This window comes from Cololabis saira, chromosome 6, assembly GCF_033807715.1.
Source record: "Cololabis saira isolate AMF1-May2022 chromosome 6, fColSai1.1, whole genome shotgun sequence".
NCBI classification, from domain to species: domain Eukaryota; kingdom Metazoa; phylum Chordata; class Actinopteri; order Beloniformes; family Belonidae; genus Cololabis; species Cololabis saira.
This window is the reverse complement of record NC_084592.1, coordinates 4132834-4154236: the sequence shown is the minus strand read 5'-3', so window position 1 is coordinate 4154236 and position 21403 is coordinate 4132834. Positions and strand designations below refer to the sequence as shown.

Genomic DNA, 21403 nt, shown 5'->3' with positions numbered 1-21403 from the left:
ACGATGAGTAACGACAGAACAGAACAACTATGTGTGAACGTGTCTGTGAATGGTTAAATGTTAAATGCTGTAAACCATTTGAATAATTCAACTAAACCAGAAAGGTATAATAAAGTCTATTGACCATTACTCAACCCCTCGCTTCAGCAGTTAAAGCCAAAGCCTAGGTCTGCTGTGTCAGCACTATTATATCGTTCTGACGTAGCAGACGTGCTTAGAGAAGAGCATTGATTAGATTTGTAAACGGGAGGTGATACAAATGCGAAAACAAAAGAACCTGTCAAATAAAACATTTCAAGTTGGAGTTTACAGTTGTAAATAAAAACCAGGGTAAAAGATGACTTTTAAGCAATTAATGGTGCTCTTCACGTTGGCCCAGTGGGTTTGCAGAAATGAAGTGTGAGGCTGACAATAGATGAAAAACAACTAAATGGATGGTATTTCAGATATAGGCCACTTTGATCATGTGACCACATTTAAAACAACAGCAAACGAGTATTGTTGGTGATCAGGTTTATAGACTTCACTGCAAAAACTCAAAATCTTAACGAGAATATTTGTCTTATTTCTAGTTAAAATGTCTCATTTTTAGTAAAAAAAAATCTCATTACACTTAAAACAAGACTCATCACTGGAAAAAACAACAATTTTCACCTGTTTCAAGTAGATTTTCACTTAAAATAAGTAGAAAAATCTGCCAGTGGAACAAGATTCTTTTGCTTGTAATGAGAAAAGATAAATCTTGTTTCACTGGCAGATTTTCTACTTATTTCAAGTGAAAATTGACTTGAAAGTGCTGAAAATTGTCAAATAACAAGTAATTTTTCTGGTAATGACTCTTGTTTTAAGTGCAATGAGATTTTTTCACTAAAAATGAGAAATTTTAACTAGAAATAAGACTTTTGAGTTTTTCCAGTGTTCTACCAGTAACAGCAGGAGGAATATGTTGCACTGCTGCACTGTTGCACATTTCTTTGTATATATACCGTTTTTTACAGTCTATTCTATTTTATTTTGTACTATTTCATTTTACACTTATTCTACTTTTGACTTCAATTTTTTTTTAAGGAAAACACCACTCCGTGCTGCTTTTAATTTCCTTGTATACCTCGTATAATGACAATAAAAATCTGAATCTGAATCTGGAATCAAATGTAGTGCGCTGGGAGCTGGGTGGGATGAGCATCCTCAGTGCAGAACATGACAACAATTCTTTTGTTCTTTTGATTAAAACAGGCTCTCGTATTGCAGGCAGATCTTATTATTGGCTCTCAGTAATACATTGATCCCCCGCCCTCGACCCCCGTCCCCTCCCTGTGTTTCTGCAGTGGCAGCCGGGGCAGGAAAATCAATGAGGAGCATGTCCTGAAACAGCCGATCTCGGGGCCATCTGGCCCCGGCTGGTCCCCGGAGAGACGGCCGTCCCCGGAGACCAGAGACACAATGAAGGTGCAGAGAGAGAGTAAGAGCAGGCACACGCTGCACAACAACACACGCAAGTGTTAACTCAATAACTCGTAAATCCCCAGGAAGGGCTCCCCATCACGGATGTTACATAAGACGGAGGAAGCAGGTGGAAACGTTTTCAGGCTGATTTCAGGAACATTTGGTCTGGTACTGGATTTAGCTGTGTGACGTGTGTATGTAGATATATATAGATGTAGAGCAGATGGAGTTAATATAGAGATGGTATGGTGTTATCATCTTATTCATCATTTTATTCAATCTTATTTATTTACTGTCTAATTATGTCTTGCCGCTTTTAATGTCAATGTAAAGCACTTTGAATTACCTTTTGTTGAATTGTGCTATATAAATAAACTTACCTTGCCTTGCCTAAATAAGTATATTTATATAATGGGCATGTGTGTACAAATATATAGAAATACTCAACTATGTGTATGTATGTATAGGTAAGTGTGTGAGTATAATTATAGTATAGTTAGTTATTATAAATGATTAGTGAATGGGGGTAGGATTAAATAAGTTTACACTTCTTCCTACGCCTTTTTGCACATGTAAATTAAGATATTAAGGGCCCGATTTACTAAGATCCTAAATAAAGAGTACTAAATTGCGTGTGCACTGAAAAAGTTTGGGCGTGCTGTTGTTGCGTGGTTTGCGGGTGATCAACTAAGAATGCTTGCGCAATTGATAACAGGTGCAAACCGCAGTATTTAAATGAGGTGTTGTGTCTTAAGGTTTGCGAGCGCAGATCTGCGCCATGGAGAGTCTGGATGAATCCGTGTATCATTCGTTCTTTCCATTTTCAATTGCCAATCAAAAACCAAAACATGAAAAAGTGACTGGTTATGTTGTTATTAGTTTTTTATTATAACACAAAAAACGGAAAAACGTCTGGTTTTTCATATTTCAATTTTAGGCACAGATCAAAAATACGAAATAGAAAAACGGGCCACAGGACTGAATTTGATTTTAATATTGAATTGGTCGGGTTTGCGTGACCCGGCGGTGCTCGGCATGATCTGAGGAGAAAAAGACATCAGACACAGAGCTGGAGAGCGCTTTGATTCAATCTATTTATGAGTTAAGTTTTTATTCAGATGTCCACAGTATATTGCAAATATTATATATTATATAGCAAACACTGACAGTAAATGTGTGACAGACGGGACCATCATATGGCAAGAAGAGAAGAGAAGTGTTCAGAACAGCGCACAGAGCGCACACTAAAGGCTGATTTATGGTTCCGCGTCACACCAACGCAGAACCGACGGCGTAGGGTACGCGGCGACGCACACCGCACCGCGACCCTACGCCGTCGGCTACGCCCTCGATTTAACGCAGAACCATAATCTGTCTGCGCTGATACTGACACAGCGGGTCGGAGCGGATTTGGTCATGATGTTTAACCTGTGTTTTGTGATTAATAAGCACGGGTTTTAATTAAATGTAATTTACGAAGGATGATTTCACGTTCAATAAGATAAGTAATCAATAAATTACAAAGTTTTGCACAAAGGCTTGGCCTGCTTGTGGGCGAGTGGAGGGGGGCACAATAAGAGAAGGTGGCAAGATATAAGGCAAAGAACTAAAGAAAAAGTGGCCTTTAATAAAACTTGTGCAACCGTTTTTAAAATAGCATGCAGCAGAATAAAGACTCTCTCTCTGCGTATTCTTTGATTTTGGATGTCGCCTCCTTGCCACAATAACAGCAGCAGCAGATTAGCACCTTCCTTTCGAACGTATTAAATACAGACGCAATCACAATACGCGCAATTACTTTCAGGCTTGGTAAATCTCATTGCGCGTGTAAATGAACATATTTGCATCTTCCCCTCCCAGTATTCAGCGCTCTCTGGCGGTTACGCCCCATATTGATTATTCATCAGGACAAAAGTACTAAATGGATTGCGTGCGCTATTCTGCGGATTTCAGAGACGCAATCCTCTTTGCACGCTGTTAGTAGATCAGCTCAAACTTTGGTTTGCGGGTGCTGTCAAGTTTGCACAGGTTAGTAAACCTTTAGTAAATCAGGCCCTAAGTGTTAAAGTATGAAATTCTTTGTTTTGTTGTTTTTTTTTTGTTATCTTCTCTTTTAATTGTTGTCTTTTACATGTACAAAATAAATCAAATCAATCAATCAATACCAAATAGTCATATAGAAACTTTTTCTGTTAAGTTTTCACATATCATTATCAATAACGTTGTGGATGAACGTTTGGGCCGTTTGAATATTTCTGACATTCAATGTCTTTGTTCAGTTCTGAAAGCAGTGTTGTCTCAAATATCACATTTGAGTTTCAAATTTTGACCTTTCATTCTTGCACCCTTACTGAACTAATTATTACCAATTTGTAAGATTCACAGTTTGTGTCAGTCACGTTTAGGATGCAGGTGATGAAACCCACAGTGGGAGAACTGCAGGTGTCTGTAAGGAAACTTTGTGTAATCATGAAAACGCAGGAGGCTACTGGTGAATTAAGGAATTAAAATAGAAGAAAGAGATTATTACAATGTTACTAAAAGGTAGAACAAAATTAAACTATAAGAAAATAAATGACATGAATCTAAGGATGCATCTAAGCATTGCAACAAGTTTAGTTACAAAAGAGATAATATTTTCTTTCTACTCAAATTCATCGGATTAACATGAGTCGCCTTCAAGCAGTCTGACAGCTTTATGTGATCCTTTAAAAGCAGAGCTCACAAACTGAACAGAAAAACCAGACTGAACCCGAGCAATGTAGATCACTTTAGTATGTAAGTATTAGTGCTGTCAAGCAATTAAAATATGTTGGCGATTAATTAATTAAGATCTTTGATTAATTAATCTAATGAATCTCTTTTTTAATCTCACCTAAAAATTGCTGAGAAAAGCCCTCAACTTGGGGTGTTTTCCTTTAAATTCATTACATTATTGTAGCAGATCAAAACATTGATATATAACAACAAAAAAGTGTCTTTATAAAGTAATTTATGTATTTTTTAAAAGACTTGAACATTTCAGCCCTAGTCGTTTACATCCACTTGGCAAGAACATCCGCCAGCCGGGGTAACATCGTTGCTGTGGTAACATCATCGCTGTGGTAACATCGTTGCTGTGGTAACGTTGTTGCTGTGGCAACATCGTCCCTGTGGCAACATCGTCGCTGTGGCAACATCGTTGCTTTGGCAACATCATCGTTGTGGCAACATCATCGCTGTGGTAACATCGTCGCTGTGGCAACATCGTCGTTGTGGCAACATCGTCGCTGTGGTAACATCGTTGCTGTGGTAACATCGTTGTTGTGGCAACATCGTCGCTGTGGCAACATCGTCACTGTGGTAACATCGTTGCTGCTAACGTTAGCTGTGGCTGCGCTCCCCATAGACATATATATACGTAGACGCCCCATGGAGCTGCTGCGATACATCAACTTCATATTGGATCTTCAAGACTGCGCTGTAAACTAATACAAGTAAATGGACTTATTTTCATAAAGCGCCTTTCTACAAAGAAATGTACGTTTTACGTCTCATTTATTCATTCACACGCGCACTAGTATACTTGGGAAACAGTTAGGCACCAAATATAATATATTTAATTTTCTCAGATGGCAAAAATAAGAACTTTATTGATCCCACATAGGAGTAATTCATGTTATACCAGCTATAGAGAACAAGGTAGTGCCGAAAAACAATATATATCCCCCTCACAAAAATAAGAAAAATAGAGAAACATATTTTCTCATCAACAAAACAAATTTTAAATTTTTCAAATAAAATAATATATTTGAACCATTTTTCAGACAAAATTATACATATATATATATATATATATATATATATATATATATATATATATATATATATATATACATATATATATATATATATATATATATATATATATATATATATATATATATATATATATATATATATATATATATATAGCAGCTGGTATAAAAACATCATTTTGAACAATAATTTTTAATTCAGGGATTCTTTATGCTATTCGAAAATGAAATAAGCCTAAATATTTAACATCAAGGTGACTTATTGCTACAAAAGTATTTATAACTTATTTTTCACTTTTATTTCTCTTAAGTTGGTTTGACGTCTTTAAATCCATCTTTCCTTCCTTCCTTTAGCAGGTCGCTTCATCACATATTTACATAAAATTTGCACAATTCCCTGTCCCCGTCTGACTGACCATGAGGCCACACCCGAATACCAGCTGACCTGAATACCAAAGGGAATATTGGAAATTTCCACTTGCCATATCGTGGACGCAGGTAATGATTGCAGTTTGGGATAAAAGACAATGTGGCTTGTGATTCTAGATGGAAAGAACCTGAGATTAGTTAATTTAAAGTACATTAATAGTTACACTGACATTTACAATGATGACAAGTCCAGAAATCCTGCCATACATGTTTGAGCCAGAAGTGGATGCAGAGTAAGACAGTCGTCCGCCGGAGGAGCTGCACGTCAATGAAGATGACACACTGACGCCTCTGCTGGGGGAGGCTGTGGAAGCAACGACAAGATGGAAAAGGTTGCTGTTTCAGAAAAATTGGCAATAAGTTTACTAAATGATCATATGCTGGTTTATTTAACTTTTTTTTTTGTTGTAAAACATTTTATCTCATACCGAAAAGGAAAACCACCCAAATTTCCCTGTACAACGGCATTAAAGGTATTTGTATTGTACAGGTAATGGTATTAATCAGCATGTTAGTGGTGTGCCAGCTGGAGGTGGAGCCAGTTTAGAAAAGCTCAACTCACATAGGCAAGTTTATTTGTATAGCACAATTTAACACAAGGTAATTCAAAGTGATTTACATCAACATTAAAAGCGGCAAGACACAATTAAAACATAAATAACAAATAAAATGAAATAAAATGATAAGAAAAGAGCTTACAGATAAATGCTTGTACTTAAATGTACAAGTTTGCAAAACTATGGTTACAGATGTTTTCAAGCACTCCTTTCTGAATGATACAATATTCCATAAAAAAGGGTGCAACCAAATCATGTGCTGGTGTAACCAACTTTCTCAGTTGGTCGCACCAGTGCTACCAGTGGACAAGTTAGTCTGGAGCCTTGTGCAAGACATTTTTGACAGACCTTCTAAAGCTGTATTTACACACTTATTTTTATCCTGTCACTTAAAGCAGCACAACGTAACTTTCAACTTTTCTGAGTTTGGCGGCATCTTTTGGACAAAAGCGGTAGAGCTTTATCAGAAAGAACACTACATTTCCCATGAGCACCAGCGCGTACTGCCGGAAAACTCCTGTCCCATCGCGTGCATTTGTTTTGAGAGAAGACGGGACGCTTTTCTGTTTCACCAAGTGAACAGACGGAACGCAAAAAAAAAGATGTTAAACTGCTGGAAAGGAACTGGAATTTACCGGGATACCTTAAACAAGGAAACCAGGGAGCGGTATATGGAGAAAATAATGATTATTAACGGTCTGGATCCATATGAAATCCCTATTAAAGAATGGAGCTCCTTGTCGGAGCGCCACTCTTTAGAAAGATTTACTGCCGCAGTTCTGCAGAACCACCGTCTCCGGCTACCTTGTTTAGGAGTGTTTGGCAGCTGCTTTGGTAAATGTTTGACTCGCCATGTGTTTCAATAAATTAGTATAATAGTACAACATACAGTACATGTTTTGTATTACTCTTATTTTTCTTTTCTTTTTTTTGACTGCTTTGAAGAGGCTCCGAGGCGTGAGCAATATTTTTTTTTCCTCGTGAGATTATTTTTTTCCTCTGCAGCTACAAATCAAATCAAACAAAATTAATGGCACCGCAGAGAGCTGGCCAACAACTGCGTTTAGGTGGAGAAGTGGGGAATAAAACCCGTTTGAATGATCCGACCCCGGTCTGTGAGTGTTTGTTTGTGGTTTAATAAACCTGTGTTTTGATCCGACGCCCGTCTGTGTGCGTGTTTGTTTGTTTACTGAGGAACGTTATGTTTGGTCGGACTCGTTACAGCCGCGATCCAACCGAGCTGACGACTCTTTTACTCTTTTAATTTGTTATCTCAGATACTTGGCCTCCGTGGTTCTGCCTCCGAGCAGGAAACCGGTGAAAAGTTAAACCATTAGCGATCTTTTCCCCACGTCTGTTGTGTGGAGCTGCTGCAGCTACAACGCAACAACGGGTTACCAGCTTCTGCAGAGCTGCGCTCCAAGCCCCGCCCATTTTCGTCTCGACTACGAATCGGGAAGGAGGGGGAAGTGACGTATGCCGTAAAGCAGTCAAAGCCGTAAAAATGTGTAGTTTTTTAGTGTGGCAGGGTTCCTACCATGCTCCTCAAAGTTACATAGTGCCAGTGAAGGTGATACAGACCCCTCAGACCATGACAGAGGTTCATTAAACCTGTTGGAAGTTGATGTACCATCACAATGACTCTGGAAATATTAGATTAAGGTGGAAAAGTTACGTAGTTACGCTTTAAAGGAAATGAACTAATTAACACCGGCAGACCACTGTGTTAATTTAACACATCTGCTCTTGTTCTCTATCTTAGATGGACACTGAGAATCAGTTCTGCAGTCCAACTGAAAAGGATACAGTTGTCAACAGTGAGAGGGTAAGTTGAATGTAATGTAGACATTTGATGGAAATTAGTTTGTTTTTTAAAACTTTTAAGATACAAACATAGGATTATGAAATGTCTTGCTGCTCAAACTGTCTGGTAACAATAAATGTTACAATAAAAAAATTCCAACAGTGTCAAAAACATAGCCTGGTGTGTGCAACTGTATCCTCCTTGGACAATTGCATCCAGTGTGTGGGACCTGTGTCCTCCCTCAAGTGGCTTGGCTAATGCAGAGGTGAGATATTAAATGAATTGGCACTGTCTGGTGAAAGGTAGTAGGTGTATGTGTATAATAGAAAGCACCAGTTGTTAAAAAGTAAGGGCAGTAAAGTACAGCAGGTACATCTCATTCTTACAATGGCAAGAATTACGTTTCTATACAGTCAAAACGTACAAAGACCGGGTCAAATACAGTATTACAAAAGTAATCTGTGCCGATTCGTGCGGTGAATCAAACCAATTTGACTATTCTACGTCACAATGCCTGCATTCAGGGCTTATCCATAACTTCACGCGGTTTTCAAAAAGTATTTCATTTAAGAGTACGCTTAAATAACAAATAAAATGACTTAAAATGATAAGAGAAGAGGTAAAATAATAAAAAGCACAAGTTATTAAAAAATAAGGGCGGTTGGGTACAGCAGGTAAGTATTTACAGTAATTTAGGAGTACGCTTCAGTAAACAGTAATGTTTTTAGGCCTGATTTAAAGGAGCTGACAGTTGGAGCAGACATCTGTTCCACTTTTTGTTTTTTTATTAATATTTCATCTTTTGATCCTTATCAAACTAATATAATACACCAATACCCACCAGGTACCTGTTTGATGGATACCCTAACAGCTTAAAGACATCAGAAAGGAACATTTTATAAGACAATGATGACTGAAAAGTGAAAAACAATTGAAATATCTGAAGGAAGACGTAAACATTATGGAGCATAAAATAGAAATATTGAAATAAACTACAAGTGTTAATCTTCAGTACAGACGCTCTGCTTCTTGTATTCAAGCTTTAACACACGGGATGTGTAAAAAGACAGCAGCTACTGCTATCTGAATTAGGTTCTGTAAAAATGGTATGAGCAGAGGTGAAAGTATGCTGCTCGCTCCAGAAATACGTCCCCTCCTTGAACTCCGGTCCTGTCTTGAATGGACCACAGTTCTGGTAAGAGAAGAGAGCAGCTGTCATTATATCTCCTTAAAATTAGTCCAAATTACGAGGATAAATATGTTTCAAAATCCACAAGCTTGTGGAATATGATAAGAGAACCTGTACAACAAAATATGGGGAGTGAGCAGCTGTATAATAATAAATATAATAATAATAATTAAAGCTGCGAGCAGCGATGAATGGGCCCTCGCACCAACTATGGTCAAGGACTCAAAACCGAGTGCGATGACACCACCCACGAGTCTTTATGTCAAACCATTCAAAAGTTAGAAAGCAGAAATTAGGAACTGTCAAATATGGACCAATCAGAAGAAGAGGGGGCGCGCTTTTTGGCGTCTAGCGTCACCATGGTAACGCTTTTGACTGAGAAAAGTAATGCCCATCGTCGCAGGATCGAGACGCACATTTGGGTGAACGTTACGGTTCAGGCGAAGAAACGGCCGAAAAAAATGGCATAAATTGCGCCAAAATTACACGATTCATTCAAAATGGCCGACTTCCTGTTCGGTTTTGGCCATGGCTCCAAGAGACTTTTCTTTAAGTTGTGACATGATACAGGTGTGTAGCGATTTTCGTGCATGTACGTCTAACCGTATTGTGGGGCTTGAGGCACAAAGTTTTCTAGGGGGCGCTGTTTAGGCCACGCCCATTAATGCAAACCATTAAATATCACATTTTTCTGGCTTGCGTGCAAACTTTTGTGATTTTTGGGGCACGTTTAGGGGGGCAAAAAAGCCCTCATTTCGTCGGAAAAAGAAAAAAAAGAAAAACAAGAACGAGAACTCCTACAGATACAATAGGGCCTTCGCACTGTCAGTGCTTGGGCCCTAATAATAATAATAATACATGGAAACTATTATATGAAAAATACAAAGAGGTTTGTCATGTTTTCTGATCGTACTACCCCAATTTGACTTTCTGGACTTGCTGGGTCATGTGGTTTGGAATATATTGAAATAAATACTGACTTTTTCCATGAAAATATCAGTATGAAATAAAAGAAGTCCTCTGGAAAAGAAACTACAGGAAACAAATATTGCACAGATGTAGATCCAGAGGAAACATAGCAAACTTAGTAGCTGATCCTAAGTTGTTCTGAATGACTTTTGAATTGTCTCCATCATCATCTTCTATCCCAGCTAACTAAAGCAAATGCTGACTTTTATCAACACACTGCAGCTGATCTGACTGATATTAAGCTCTATGGGGTTTTATAAACTCCCCCAAGTATAAACATGTATTGGATAAGTTTGTTTGTGATATTCTGTTTGTTCCAAGAACACAGGCAGCTGCTTATTAAGGACACCTGAAGTTGAGGAAAACTGTTGGGGTTTAGAGATTAAATCGGCTTTCACCCCTTCCAGAGCCAAGTGTTACACATTTTTACTGTTTTATGTAGCTTTTTAATTTCTTTTTTTTCTTTTTTTACTCCACATAAAAACTTTGAGCCATCAAAAAGTGAACTATAAATACTTTTCACATCATTTCACAAATATGTTAGCAGTGCGAGGAGGTAGTTGGTAAAAGGTCCAGTGCATATTTTACTTCAATGGAAGGACCAAAAACCTCCATCTCCCAATTCTTTGTTGAAATACCTGATGTCCTTTTTATATTTAGAGAAAATTAAATACGGTATTAGGGGTTGCTCTGATAAGTTTTCTCATATTTGGGAACCTATTCTTTCTCTTGTTAATTCTTTGGCATCCTTGGAAGATTAATTTAATTTGATTTAATTTAATTATAGGGAAGTATGATATTGCTAACCATTTCTATTTTATTTTTATTTAGGGTTCCTCTTATGTCTGTTTATTTTATTTTTTATTATTTTCTATTTATTTCATTTCATTTTATTTTATTATTATTATTATTGTTTTTTTGTGTGTCCTGTATTTTATTTTATTACTTTATTTTTCCTATTATTGTCTTCAGTCAGAGTTTGATTGGTAATTGGTACTTGACTTGTTTCTAATTATGTATTTTATACACGAATCCAGCAAAACCCGGAAGTCGAGCGGCCGCCATTACTGCGGTGGCGGCTCCGCTCCTCCGCTCCAGCCCATAGACATATATACATATATAGATCCATGCTCCGCTCCCATGGATCTATTACTCCGCTCCCTGCCAGGCTCTCTTAATGTATTTGTATCATCGGAAAACTCCTGTCCCGTCACGTGCATTTGTTTTGATAGTGAATGAAGACGGGACGGACTTTCAAAACTACTTTTCTGTTTCACCAAGTGAACAGACGGAACGCAAAAAAAAGATGTTAAACTGCTGGAAAGGAACTGGAATTTACCGGGATAACTTAAACAAGGAAGCCAGGGAGCGGTATATGGAGAAAATAATGATTATTAACGGTCTGGATCCATATGAAATCCCTTCTAAAAAATGGAGCTCCGATGAGGATTTACTGCCGCAGTTCTGCACAACCCACGTCTTACTACCTTGTTTAGTGTTTGGCAGCTGCTTTGGTAAATGTTTGACTCGCCATGTGTTTCAATAAATTTGTATAATAGTACAACATACAGTACATGTTTTGTATCCCTCTTACTTCTCTTTTCTTTTTTGACTGCTATATTATGCTGAAGAGACTCCGAGGCGTGAGCAATATTTTTCTTTTCCTCGTGAGATTATTTTTTTCTTCTGCAGCTACAAATAGAGTTGATATTTTTTCCTCAACAAACTAGTTTTATCTGAAGATTGGGGTTATGTATGTATGTATTCTGTATCATCCGGAGCTGAGATAGTTCTGCCCTTCAATTAGAGACCTGTAATTGCGTTTTTTTTGGTCATCGGACGCCAGGCGATCAATAAAATATTCTTGGATACCTAAAATAAAACAAAACATAAACAGGTGTTGTTGTTGTTGTTTTTTTTAATGACGTAGCCTTTCCATAATGATTACATTTCGCGCTGCTAACGTCACACGTAACGTATGCTATATTACAGTGTTTAATCATACACTCCCTTATCTCCCTATTCCTCTATTCTTTCCTGCTTATCGCTCAAACAAATCATTATTTATAAATTAACATCAGCATTAATTTAAGATACCTTTATTATTTATGGAAGGCCACTGTCTAACATCATCAATCCAGCTATAATGATGCTGTAGAGCGTCAGGTTACAATAACAGCGCTGCGGTGGCAGATTGACACCTGCCACCGCAGCAATGGCGCCGCCGCAAGATGGCGGCGCACACAAACCGGTCGCCGGATTCGTGTATAGTGTGTGTTTTGGGGGGTTTGTTATGTTAAGTTTTGTTAGGTTAAGTTTTATTTATTTACTTTTTTTTGTATGTGTGGTAAAATATAAAAGTCTTAATTTGTCGAATCCTTTTAAAAATGTTTATTGGGTAATATGCATTACATCGACTACCCAATAAAGAAACATGAGAGAAAAAAAAAAGTCCAGTGCAATTGTATTATGTACGACGGAGTATTAGGGCCAAACTAAGACAAAAAATAAAAAAGTAAAGTCATAATAATATGAGAATAAAGTCGTAAGATTACGAGAATAAAGTCATAACATTACAAGAATAAAGTCGTAATATTTTGAGAATAAAGTCGTAATATTTTGAGAATAAAGTCATAATATTACGAGAATAAAGTCGTAATATTTTGAGAATAAAGTCGTAATATTACGAGAATAAAGTCGTAATATTTAATATATTATAAATATATAAATATAACTTCACAAAATGCTCAATATTCCTCATTTTAACAAGAAGATGCTCTTCCTGTTAGAGTTCTCATAAATTATATTCTCATAATATTACGACTTTATTCTCGTAATGTTACAACTTTATTCTCGTAATGTTACGACTATATTCTTGTAACATTTTGACTTTATTCTCGTAATATTACGACTTTATTCTCATAATATTACGACTTTATTCTATTACGACTTTATTCTCGCAACATTATGACTTTATTCTCGTAATTTTACAACTTTATTTTCATCATATTATGACTTTATTCTTGTAATTTCCAATTTTTTTTTGTCTTAGTTTGGTTCTAATACTCGTAATTATGTACAACTAGATGAGTATTTTGTGTTTGTACACTGCACACTGGTTCTTACTTTTATAAAAAACTTATAGAAAAAAGATCTTCCCTCTGCTGCCACTGCATCCCTGCCCTCCATGCAAGCACCAACACTTGAAAACCACATGGAAGGACTCCATGTTGAGATGCTACAAAAAAAAGAAAGAATAAAAGAAAGAAAAAGGAGGCGATCTCCATATCCTCTGCTCTGCTCCTGCTTCTGATGCTCACACACTTCTTTCTGTGGTTTCACAAGTCACTTTTGCCACGTTTCCTCCTCCCAGAAGCAGAGCTCTCTACCTCTCACCTCTCTGCCTGTGCAGCCTGTTATGACTGAGAAAGGAATGCTGCCGCTTTTATATAGGCCTCTAAAAATAACTCACCCCGGCGCCGGAGTGACAGCCCGCGGCGGCCAATGGCCGCGCTCCGTCCCGGGGAAGCCCCGCCCACTCCCTCTCTCCCCAGCACCTCCTTTAATTGGCCGCCAGTGACATCATCAACCCTATTTACCATATACGGTCACGCACGGGGTTGAGTGACAGCCCGGCCCCGCCCCCTGGCCCCGCCCCCCCTCTCGTGCCGGGTCGCCTGGATTGCGGCGGAGTTTCAGTTCCTGCTGCTTTTGCGTGCGGAGCGAACCTGGCAACCTGGCAGCCTTGCGCGGAGACGGACTGGCAATCTGGCAATGCGGAAATAGACCTGGCACCCCGAGCCCGCACCGCGGAGAGAGGCGTGACGGCAGGAGCCGCTCCGACTACCAGAGAATAACACACACTTTCTTTCTTTCTTTCTCTCCTTCCTCCGAGATTTTTAATTAAAGTGCTCAGGTGCGTTCATCTGCATCAGAGCTGGAGCTTTCTTTTTTTTCTTTTTCCTAATTGGTCTGGTGTGGGGGAAAAAAGAATAAGAAGAATAAGAAGAAGATTTTTTTTTTTTCTCATTTGGATTCCGGACTTCTTCTTTCTTTACTGACTTCTTTTTTTTCCCAAGAATCAAGCATGGATGTGTTGGCGAATTACAGTATTTTCCAGGAACTCCAACTCGTGCATGACACTGGTTATTTCTCCGCGATGCCTTCCCTGGAGGAGAACTGGCAGCAGGTCAGAGATGATGCTTGTTTCCTCCCACTGTTCTGATCGGTCCAGGGCGCACGGATCAAATATCATTATTATGCGCCTTTGCTTTCGGGATTTCTTTGCGGTGGTTTTTACTTGTTTTTTTTTCTTCTATCTTTCTTTTGCAAAGAGGGGAGTGGCATTCACAGTCCCCCCCCCCCATCACATGGCGCACGGCGAGGTTCGCTGACAGGAGAAAACACGCACATAGATGGAGGGGGGGGTCTCTATACGCGCTAATGAACAAACATCATTAAATAAATGCATTAAAACCCTCTAATCGTTTTTAAACACTCTCTATAAATGAATGCTTCCTTAAATGCACCTTAGACTTAATGAAAGGTGTGATTTAAAGGCAGCAGCGTGTCCATACTGCTGCGTCTGAAGCATCCACGTTTCTCTCCTCCAGCCGCTGGTGCGTAAAGCTCCCAAAACGCAGGTGGCAAAGCTGGATATATGGCTCTCCCCTCCCAGCTTTAAGGCAGGGAGCTTGTCTCATCACGTTATTCTAACCCTCTAAAGTTACTCTGTCACTGCACATTAATGGGGATTGAAAACTTTGACTAGTTTTTTGGGCATTTTCACTTCATCTGAGTTCACATTTAGGTTATTTTGTGTCCCATGAAGCAGACACTGCAGGAACATGTACATGTAGACAGTTCAGTGTGTCAGTTCAGAGCAGACTTGGAGTGAGTCTGCATTTCCTTTTTTGAGCTGATGATGGAAAAAGTGAAGGTTTGAATCCCAGAGCGTGACGTGGTTCCTTAGTGTGGCTGATATGATCAATACACCAATCTGTCAGCCTGATGTATGTGGATTATCTACACATTCTCTCTCTCTTTCTCTCTATCTCTCTCTCCCACACACACACACACACACACACACACACACACACACACACACACACACACACACACACACACACACACACACACACACACACACACACACACACACACACACACACACACACACGCTATGCAGGATGGACACGTGCCTAATAGGAATTGACTTATTCTTAAATAATACATCCACATCTGCCAGTGTTTGTTTGCAGATAATCCCGCTGAATAATGCATATCTCCCACTGTAGAACATACAGTTGACAATGCAGGAAACCCAACAGACCGTGTAATAACCTTTATTTATTGTATAAAACATTCACTTTGTTATTTAAATTGAATGAGAGCCGGTCCTCCATGTATGGACCGTGCATGTACTGTAGCCTATGCAGCATGAATGGTGAAGCTCTGAGGATTTCACCATAAAAAAAGTTCACGTGGAAAAGATATAAAACAGTTTAGTACTGAAAAATAAATGCCCCCCCGCCCCCAGTGGTGGCACCTGGAAGTCACCTTCCTCCAGTCTCTGCTGGACCTGTGAACAGCCCCATCTTCCTCCAGATGATGCCTGGTTGGTGCATTGTGTGCATTTCAGACATGTGAGTTTATTCATGAAGTGCTGAATGAAGCACAAACTGTGTTTCTCTTCAGTGACTGTCTTACTGACACCAATTGTCCCAGTACTTCATCCTATTTTTAGTGCAAACATCACACAGTTTCATCCCCAGCTACCTTTTTTTTGTCATCTGTTATCATGTTTCTAATTGATTGCGTGGGGGGGAAGGAGCAACACTCATTAGGGCTATTCTGGAGAGCTGCAGCAGCATCAGCTGCTATAGCAGGATTAATTCATCTAGGCTCCTTCAAAAACCCAAAGGATGTGTCATTTTAAAGCACAGAAAAACATATTGGGGAATGCTTAAATTAGAAATAACCCAACATGCACCTGATTCCCGGCCTCACTGTCCTGGACGTCCATGATACACCCACACACGCATGCAACAAATGCTTTAGGACCCAAGCAGAGCTGCAGCCAATTCATTATTCTGGTCATTTTTTTTAGACGTATTGACTAGTCAACGATTATTCCGGCCATGCCGTCCACATGGCGCAGCTTTAGTGCAGCCGAGGCGTTCCAGCTGCTACCGTAGCTCAGCACCAGCATGGACGAGGGGGATGTGGGGGCCGCAGCATCTTCACATGCTGCTGCTGCTAAACAAACCATCATTCCCTTCTGAGCTGTCCAGGATGATAATATAAACTCTTTAGGATTCATCTACAGGAATCATTTTGTTGATGGATTTCTATAATCAATTGGATTGAATACATCGACTTACTGTTGCAGCCTTAGAATAAAATAGTTAGTGAAATAGATAGCTTTGCTACACGTGGCAAGCTAACATGACCATCTGAGAAAACACAGAGAAAATACATATTCTTAACGCCTGGAATTTATTAATAGTGGTAAAATACACTTTAAATGAATCTTGAAAACTTCAGGTATGAATCTGAAACTGAGACTTTGGCTGCGTCCGAAATTGCATACTTTCACCCTAATGAGTAGCAAAATGAGTGTGCAAGATTTTTTTAGTGCGTCTGAAACATTAGTACGTACTCAATAGTATGTACTATCCATACTCATTCCGGAGAAATGTATTAGCGTGGATTGATGGACACTAGCCGAGCAGAAACTTCCCACAATGCAATGCAGCGGTGTTTGGTTGCTAAGTGATACGTATATGTCATAAGTATAATATTAAAGGAGCTTGAGGCCGGATTGAAGCAGAATTTATGAAAAAAATTTGTATCCGTTTTAAGTTTTCTAGTAATAATGTCAGATGAAGCGTTCCAAACAAAAAGAATGATTCCTCTAGTGTATCTCTCCTTTGCCTTGAACAGGCTGTGTGCTGCAAAATGTGCTGCAATTCGGTCCCGAATTTCCCGCGCTGTCCTGTGGATGTGACGTCACATGACGCTGCATGTGCGTTCTCCCCGTTCTCCCGTGCCGGCTTCACTGTTGGTTGCAGTACCCCCGACGGCCGTCGTGATGAAGGGTGGCGCTAGAGAGTCTAATTTCTTAAGTATAATAATATTATTATATAATATTAATATTATAATATTCGTATATAATTATATTATATAATGTCATCTTTTTGGGCCAGAATAAACGGGAAAGAGCGGAGAGGTGCTGCTACTGCTGCTATTACCATGGTAACAGCTGCTACTGCTGCTATTACCATGGTAACAGCTGCTAGTGCTGTGACAGGAGTTGTTACCATGGTAACAACTCCCCCTCCCAACGGCAGGAAATGCCGTGTGGCTCTGAGTAGTACGTCCCAATTAATGCATACTACTGATATTTACTCAAAAGTGTGCCGAACTTAAGTATACTCTTTAGTATATACTGTTTAGTATGGCATTTCGGACGCACCGAGAGAAAATAAATATTCTTAACGTCTGGAATTTATGAATAGTGGTAAAATACACTTTAAATGAATCTTGAAAACTTCAGATATGAATCTGAAACCGAGACTTTGACTCAGATTTGGTGGTAAATGCAGCAGAAATGGTCCTAACACATTTTTCAGTAATATTTTTCGTATGACACAAGTGTAGCAGCGAGAGCTTAGCATCCCCCGATCCAGCAGCTAGCTAGCTCTGACTGATGCCACCGTTCACAAACGTAGTAATAACAACTTAGAAGGTATGGCAATGTTAAACCTTACCTTTAATCATATCTTCCAGAGTTTTAGATATTAAAGCATTGTTTCCTTGGCAACAGGGAGAACCTTGTTAAGAACAGACTGCTCCTGTATAGTTCAGCCTGACGCTGGGAGTTTACCCTCCACCTTCTTTTAGGTATTTACATACATCTAATTCATGTTCAAGTTTCTACATAGTTCTTATAGTTGTGATTAATCAAATGACTTACCCTGATAATTAAATAGCATGCTTTTCAGTCACTTTATGTTTTTGAGAAAGACAGAGAGAGAAATTCCTTCTTGCTTCAGGTATGCTGAACGTAGAGGAAACTATCTTATCCTTAACAATTAACAAGACCCATAAAGGCTAAATATTTGATAAGACGAGTAGGGAGTGAAAAAAACAGCTAATAGGAGCTATTGTTTGACCAAAAAATGGATACAAATAAATGCAATTTCAAGCTAATACAGCTTATTGTAGTTTATTTTTATTTTTTACATTGGCACAAACGTGAAGGTGACTCTAAGCAAATGACCCAAATCCCTGGATTCTCCACGTGTCTGTCATGGCTGTGTTATTTCCTAAGCTTGCTTGTGAGTGGAAGTTAAAAACATATTTCATGTCATATAAGTTAAAGCACTGTGGGTTTTCATTTTTTCGCCAAAGAGCATAATTATGAAGTACTCTCAGTTTGTCAGGGTGGAACATTCTGGTTAATGTGGTTGGAAGGCCAAAACTGAAAAGAAAAGATGAGTTTAGCTGCCAGATGGTTACAGGATGTTTTTTAATTCGGAATTAATTATTCAGAATTAAATCATTCAGAATTAAACTATTTTCCTTCGAGTTTACATGGAAATAGTAATTCCAAATTGAGGTTTACATGGAAAATTCCTCTTAAGGTCTGGGGTTGGGAAGGTTCTGATTGGATAGGGGGGACATGGAGGACCACATTATTAGCATCCTTTTTGGATTTGTTTAGATTTTATTTTTGAAGCAGCAGCACGACAACCTCATGTTGATGATTTTCTTCCGTGTGCTGAGGAGGAGGGAGATAGAAGACCGTGCTTTGGCACGGCCAGCGTTTACTGTCATCTTGAAACTTTGTTTGGAAAACCAGCCCAGTGCGGAATATAAGCGTCATGGAGACAGACGGGAGAGGGAACGAGCAGAAAGAAAGACCGGAATTAATTTAAAGAGGAATGAGTATTGTGATCGCGGAATTATTCTATTCGGATTTAAAATCGGAATAAACCAGCCACTTACTTCGGAATTAAGGCCACGTTTCCACATAGCCGGGTATTTACAAAAACTGATATTTCCTCATCTACGTTTTGAAAAATCCCATCATTTCCAGGAACCCACATACTGTAAATATCTGTTAAGGTGCTATGAGCAGCCAAACCTACAGGGGACAGTGTAACGAGAAGATAAAGTCATGCTAGCCAATCAGAATCCTGGAGAAAAACATCAACCAATGACACGAGTAACTTCCAGTTACTTCTAAGATGAACGAGAGTCTTTGGTTTGGAGTGACAGAGAAGTGGAGTTACTTTTAAGTGTGACTTTAGAATATAAAACAGGTAAAATACAAGAAAATATTGACGGTTACAAACTAATTGTAAACACAGGTGTCACTCATGACGCTGGTGACGTTTCTGTTGCATAATGTGACGTTCTGAAGCCTAAATGTCCGTTTCTCTCCGTTTACAAGCAAACGTGAAGACAGAGTTTTTCTCCACTCCACAGTTTTCAGAAATGATGGTTTTTGGAGACTTTGAGCTTCGTTTTCGTGTAAACGAACGGCCAAAACGCATGAAAACACCACCGTTTTTGCTATGTGGAAACGGGGCCTAAGTTTAATTCGGAATGGCCATTTTCATTCGGAATTAGGTGTTTACATGGTAATTTTTAATCATTTTAAATCGGATTGAATTTTAATTCTGAATTAAAGCGGAATTAAACTTCCCATGTAAACGCACTGCATGGTCTCAGAAAGCAGAGAGACAAATACACACATGCATATCCACATTTTTTCCACTCTTGTTCCATCTCGCACTCTCTATCCCTCTTTCAATCCACCCATCTCTATCTCTCTCTCTCTCTCTCTCTCTCTCTCTCTCTCTCTCTCATGCATGCATGCACACACACGCACACACACACACACACACACACACACACACACACACACACACACACACACACACACACACGCACACACATGCTGGGCTGGCATGCACTAATGGAAAGCTATGGTCTGGCTGGACTCATCCTGCCACTTTCGACAGTAATTGGCCGTTTGCTGTGAGACGGACAGAACCACACACACACTGAAACAAACACACACACACACACACACACACACACACACACACACACACACACACACACACACACACACACACACACACACATACACACACGGGCAGCCTGATTTGTGCATGTCATTTATCTAGCTGTCCCTGCTCCGGGTCTTTGTTTCCTCATACAGGCTGCTTTTATCAGCTGCTTTGCATCATTGCAAAACATGTGGAAAACAGTGTCTTTATTTCTGTCTGTCGGTCTGTCTGTCGGCCCTGCTGCCTCTGACAGGGAGCCATATTCTGTGTATAAATGCAACATCTTTGCAGGTTAGGCATCACGTGATGGGCTTTAGGGATTTGCGTGTGTTTGTGGAGTGGTCAGGGATCAAACCCAGACGTCCCAATTAGATATAATCCATTTATTTCAAGGCAGACCTGCTCCAAACTCTGATGAATAACGGGTAGAAAATAGAGATAGTGAAAGCAGAAGGGGGATGAAAGTGTAATTGAAGCAGAGGTTCAGGTTTCATGTGGTTGTCGCAGAGCCGCATCACACAAGCTCAAACACTATGTGGAAAAAAGGTCTGCAGGTATCTATTTAAAAATCTTACTGTGATTTAAACCGGCTTACTCAAGCAATCCCACTCTCATCTCGCCTCCTGATTTACATGCTCTGTGTGTCTGTAGGTCTTTTCAGGCTTATTGATTTATCTGCTGTGGAGTCATTACGACACTGTGCTAGACCAAACAGCTCCGTGTTGCCCAGATACTGTGTCTCCTTTGGGCCAGGGATGGCTACTAACCTGAGTCAGTGGACTACCTACTGCAGATATGCAGACCAGGGTCCAATCACCTGCAATTCAGGGAAAGAAACTCACAGATTTGAGTGTTGCAATAGAGGGTCTGCATTGACGTCACTTCCCCACTGGACCACGTCCCCTCACTCACACTGAGTGGGTAAAAACATCAGCAAAAACAGCTGCAACTAGTGAAGAAGACGGGATAACACCAGATTATGGGCTTAAATTAGGGTCAGTTGGACTTGACAGTGACCCATACAGTTACCCCAAGAACCAGTGGTCCATGGACATTAATATTTGGTACAGTTACCAAGAACCAGTGGTCCATGGACATTAATATTTGGTACAGTTACCAAGAACCAG

The 21403-nt window shown here is 39.4% G+C and overlaps 1 protein-coding gene across 1 annotated transcript in view; it reads left to right on the top strand.

The window, feature by feature from the left end:
* The first annotated feature begins 13946 nt into the window (after nt 1-13946).
* Nucleotides 13947-21403, top strand: part of klf7b (Kruppel like factor 7b) — a 144625-nt gene continuing 137168 nt past the window's right edge. Inside the window, exon 1 of the mRNA XM_061724336.1 lies at nt 13947-14380. Within this exon, the coding sequence (XP_061580320.1) occupies nt 14279-14380 (102 nt within the window). The 5' untranslated portion in view covers nt 13947-14278. The remainder of the gene's footprint in view (nt 14381-21403) is intronic.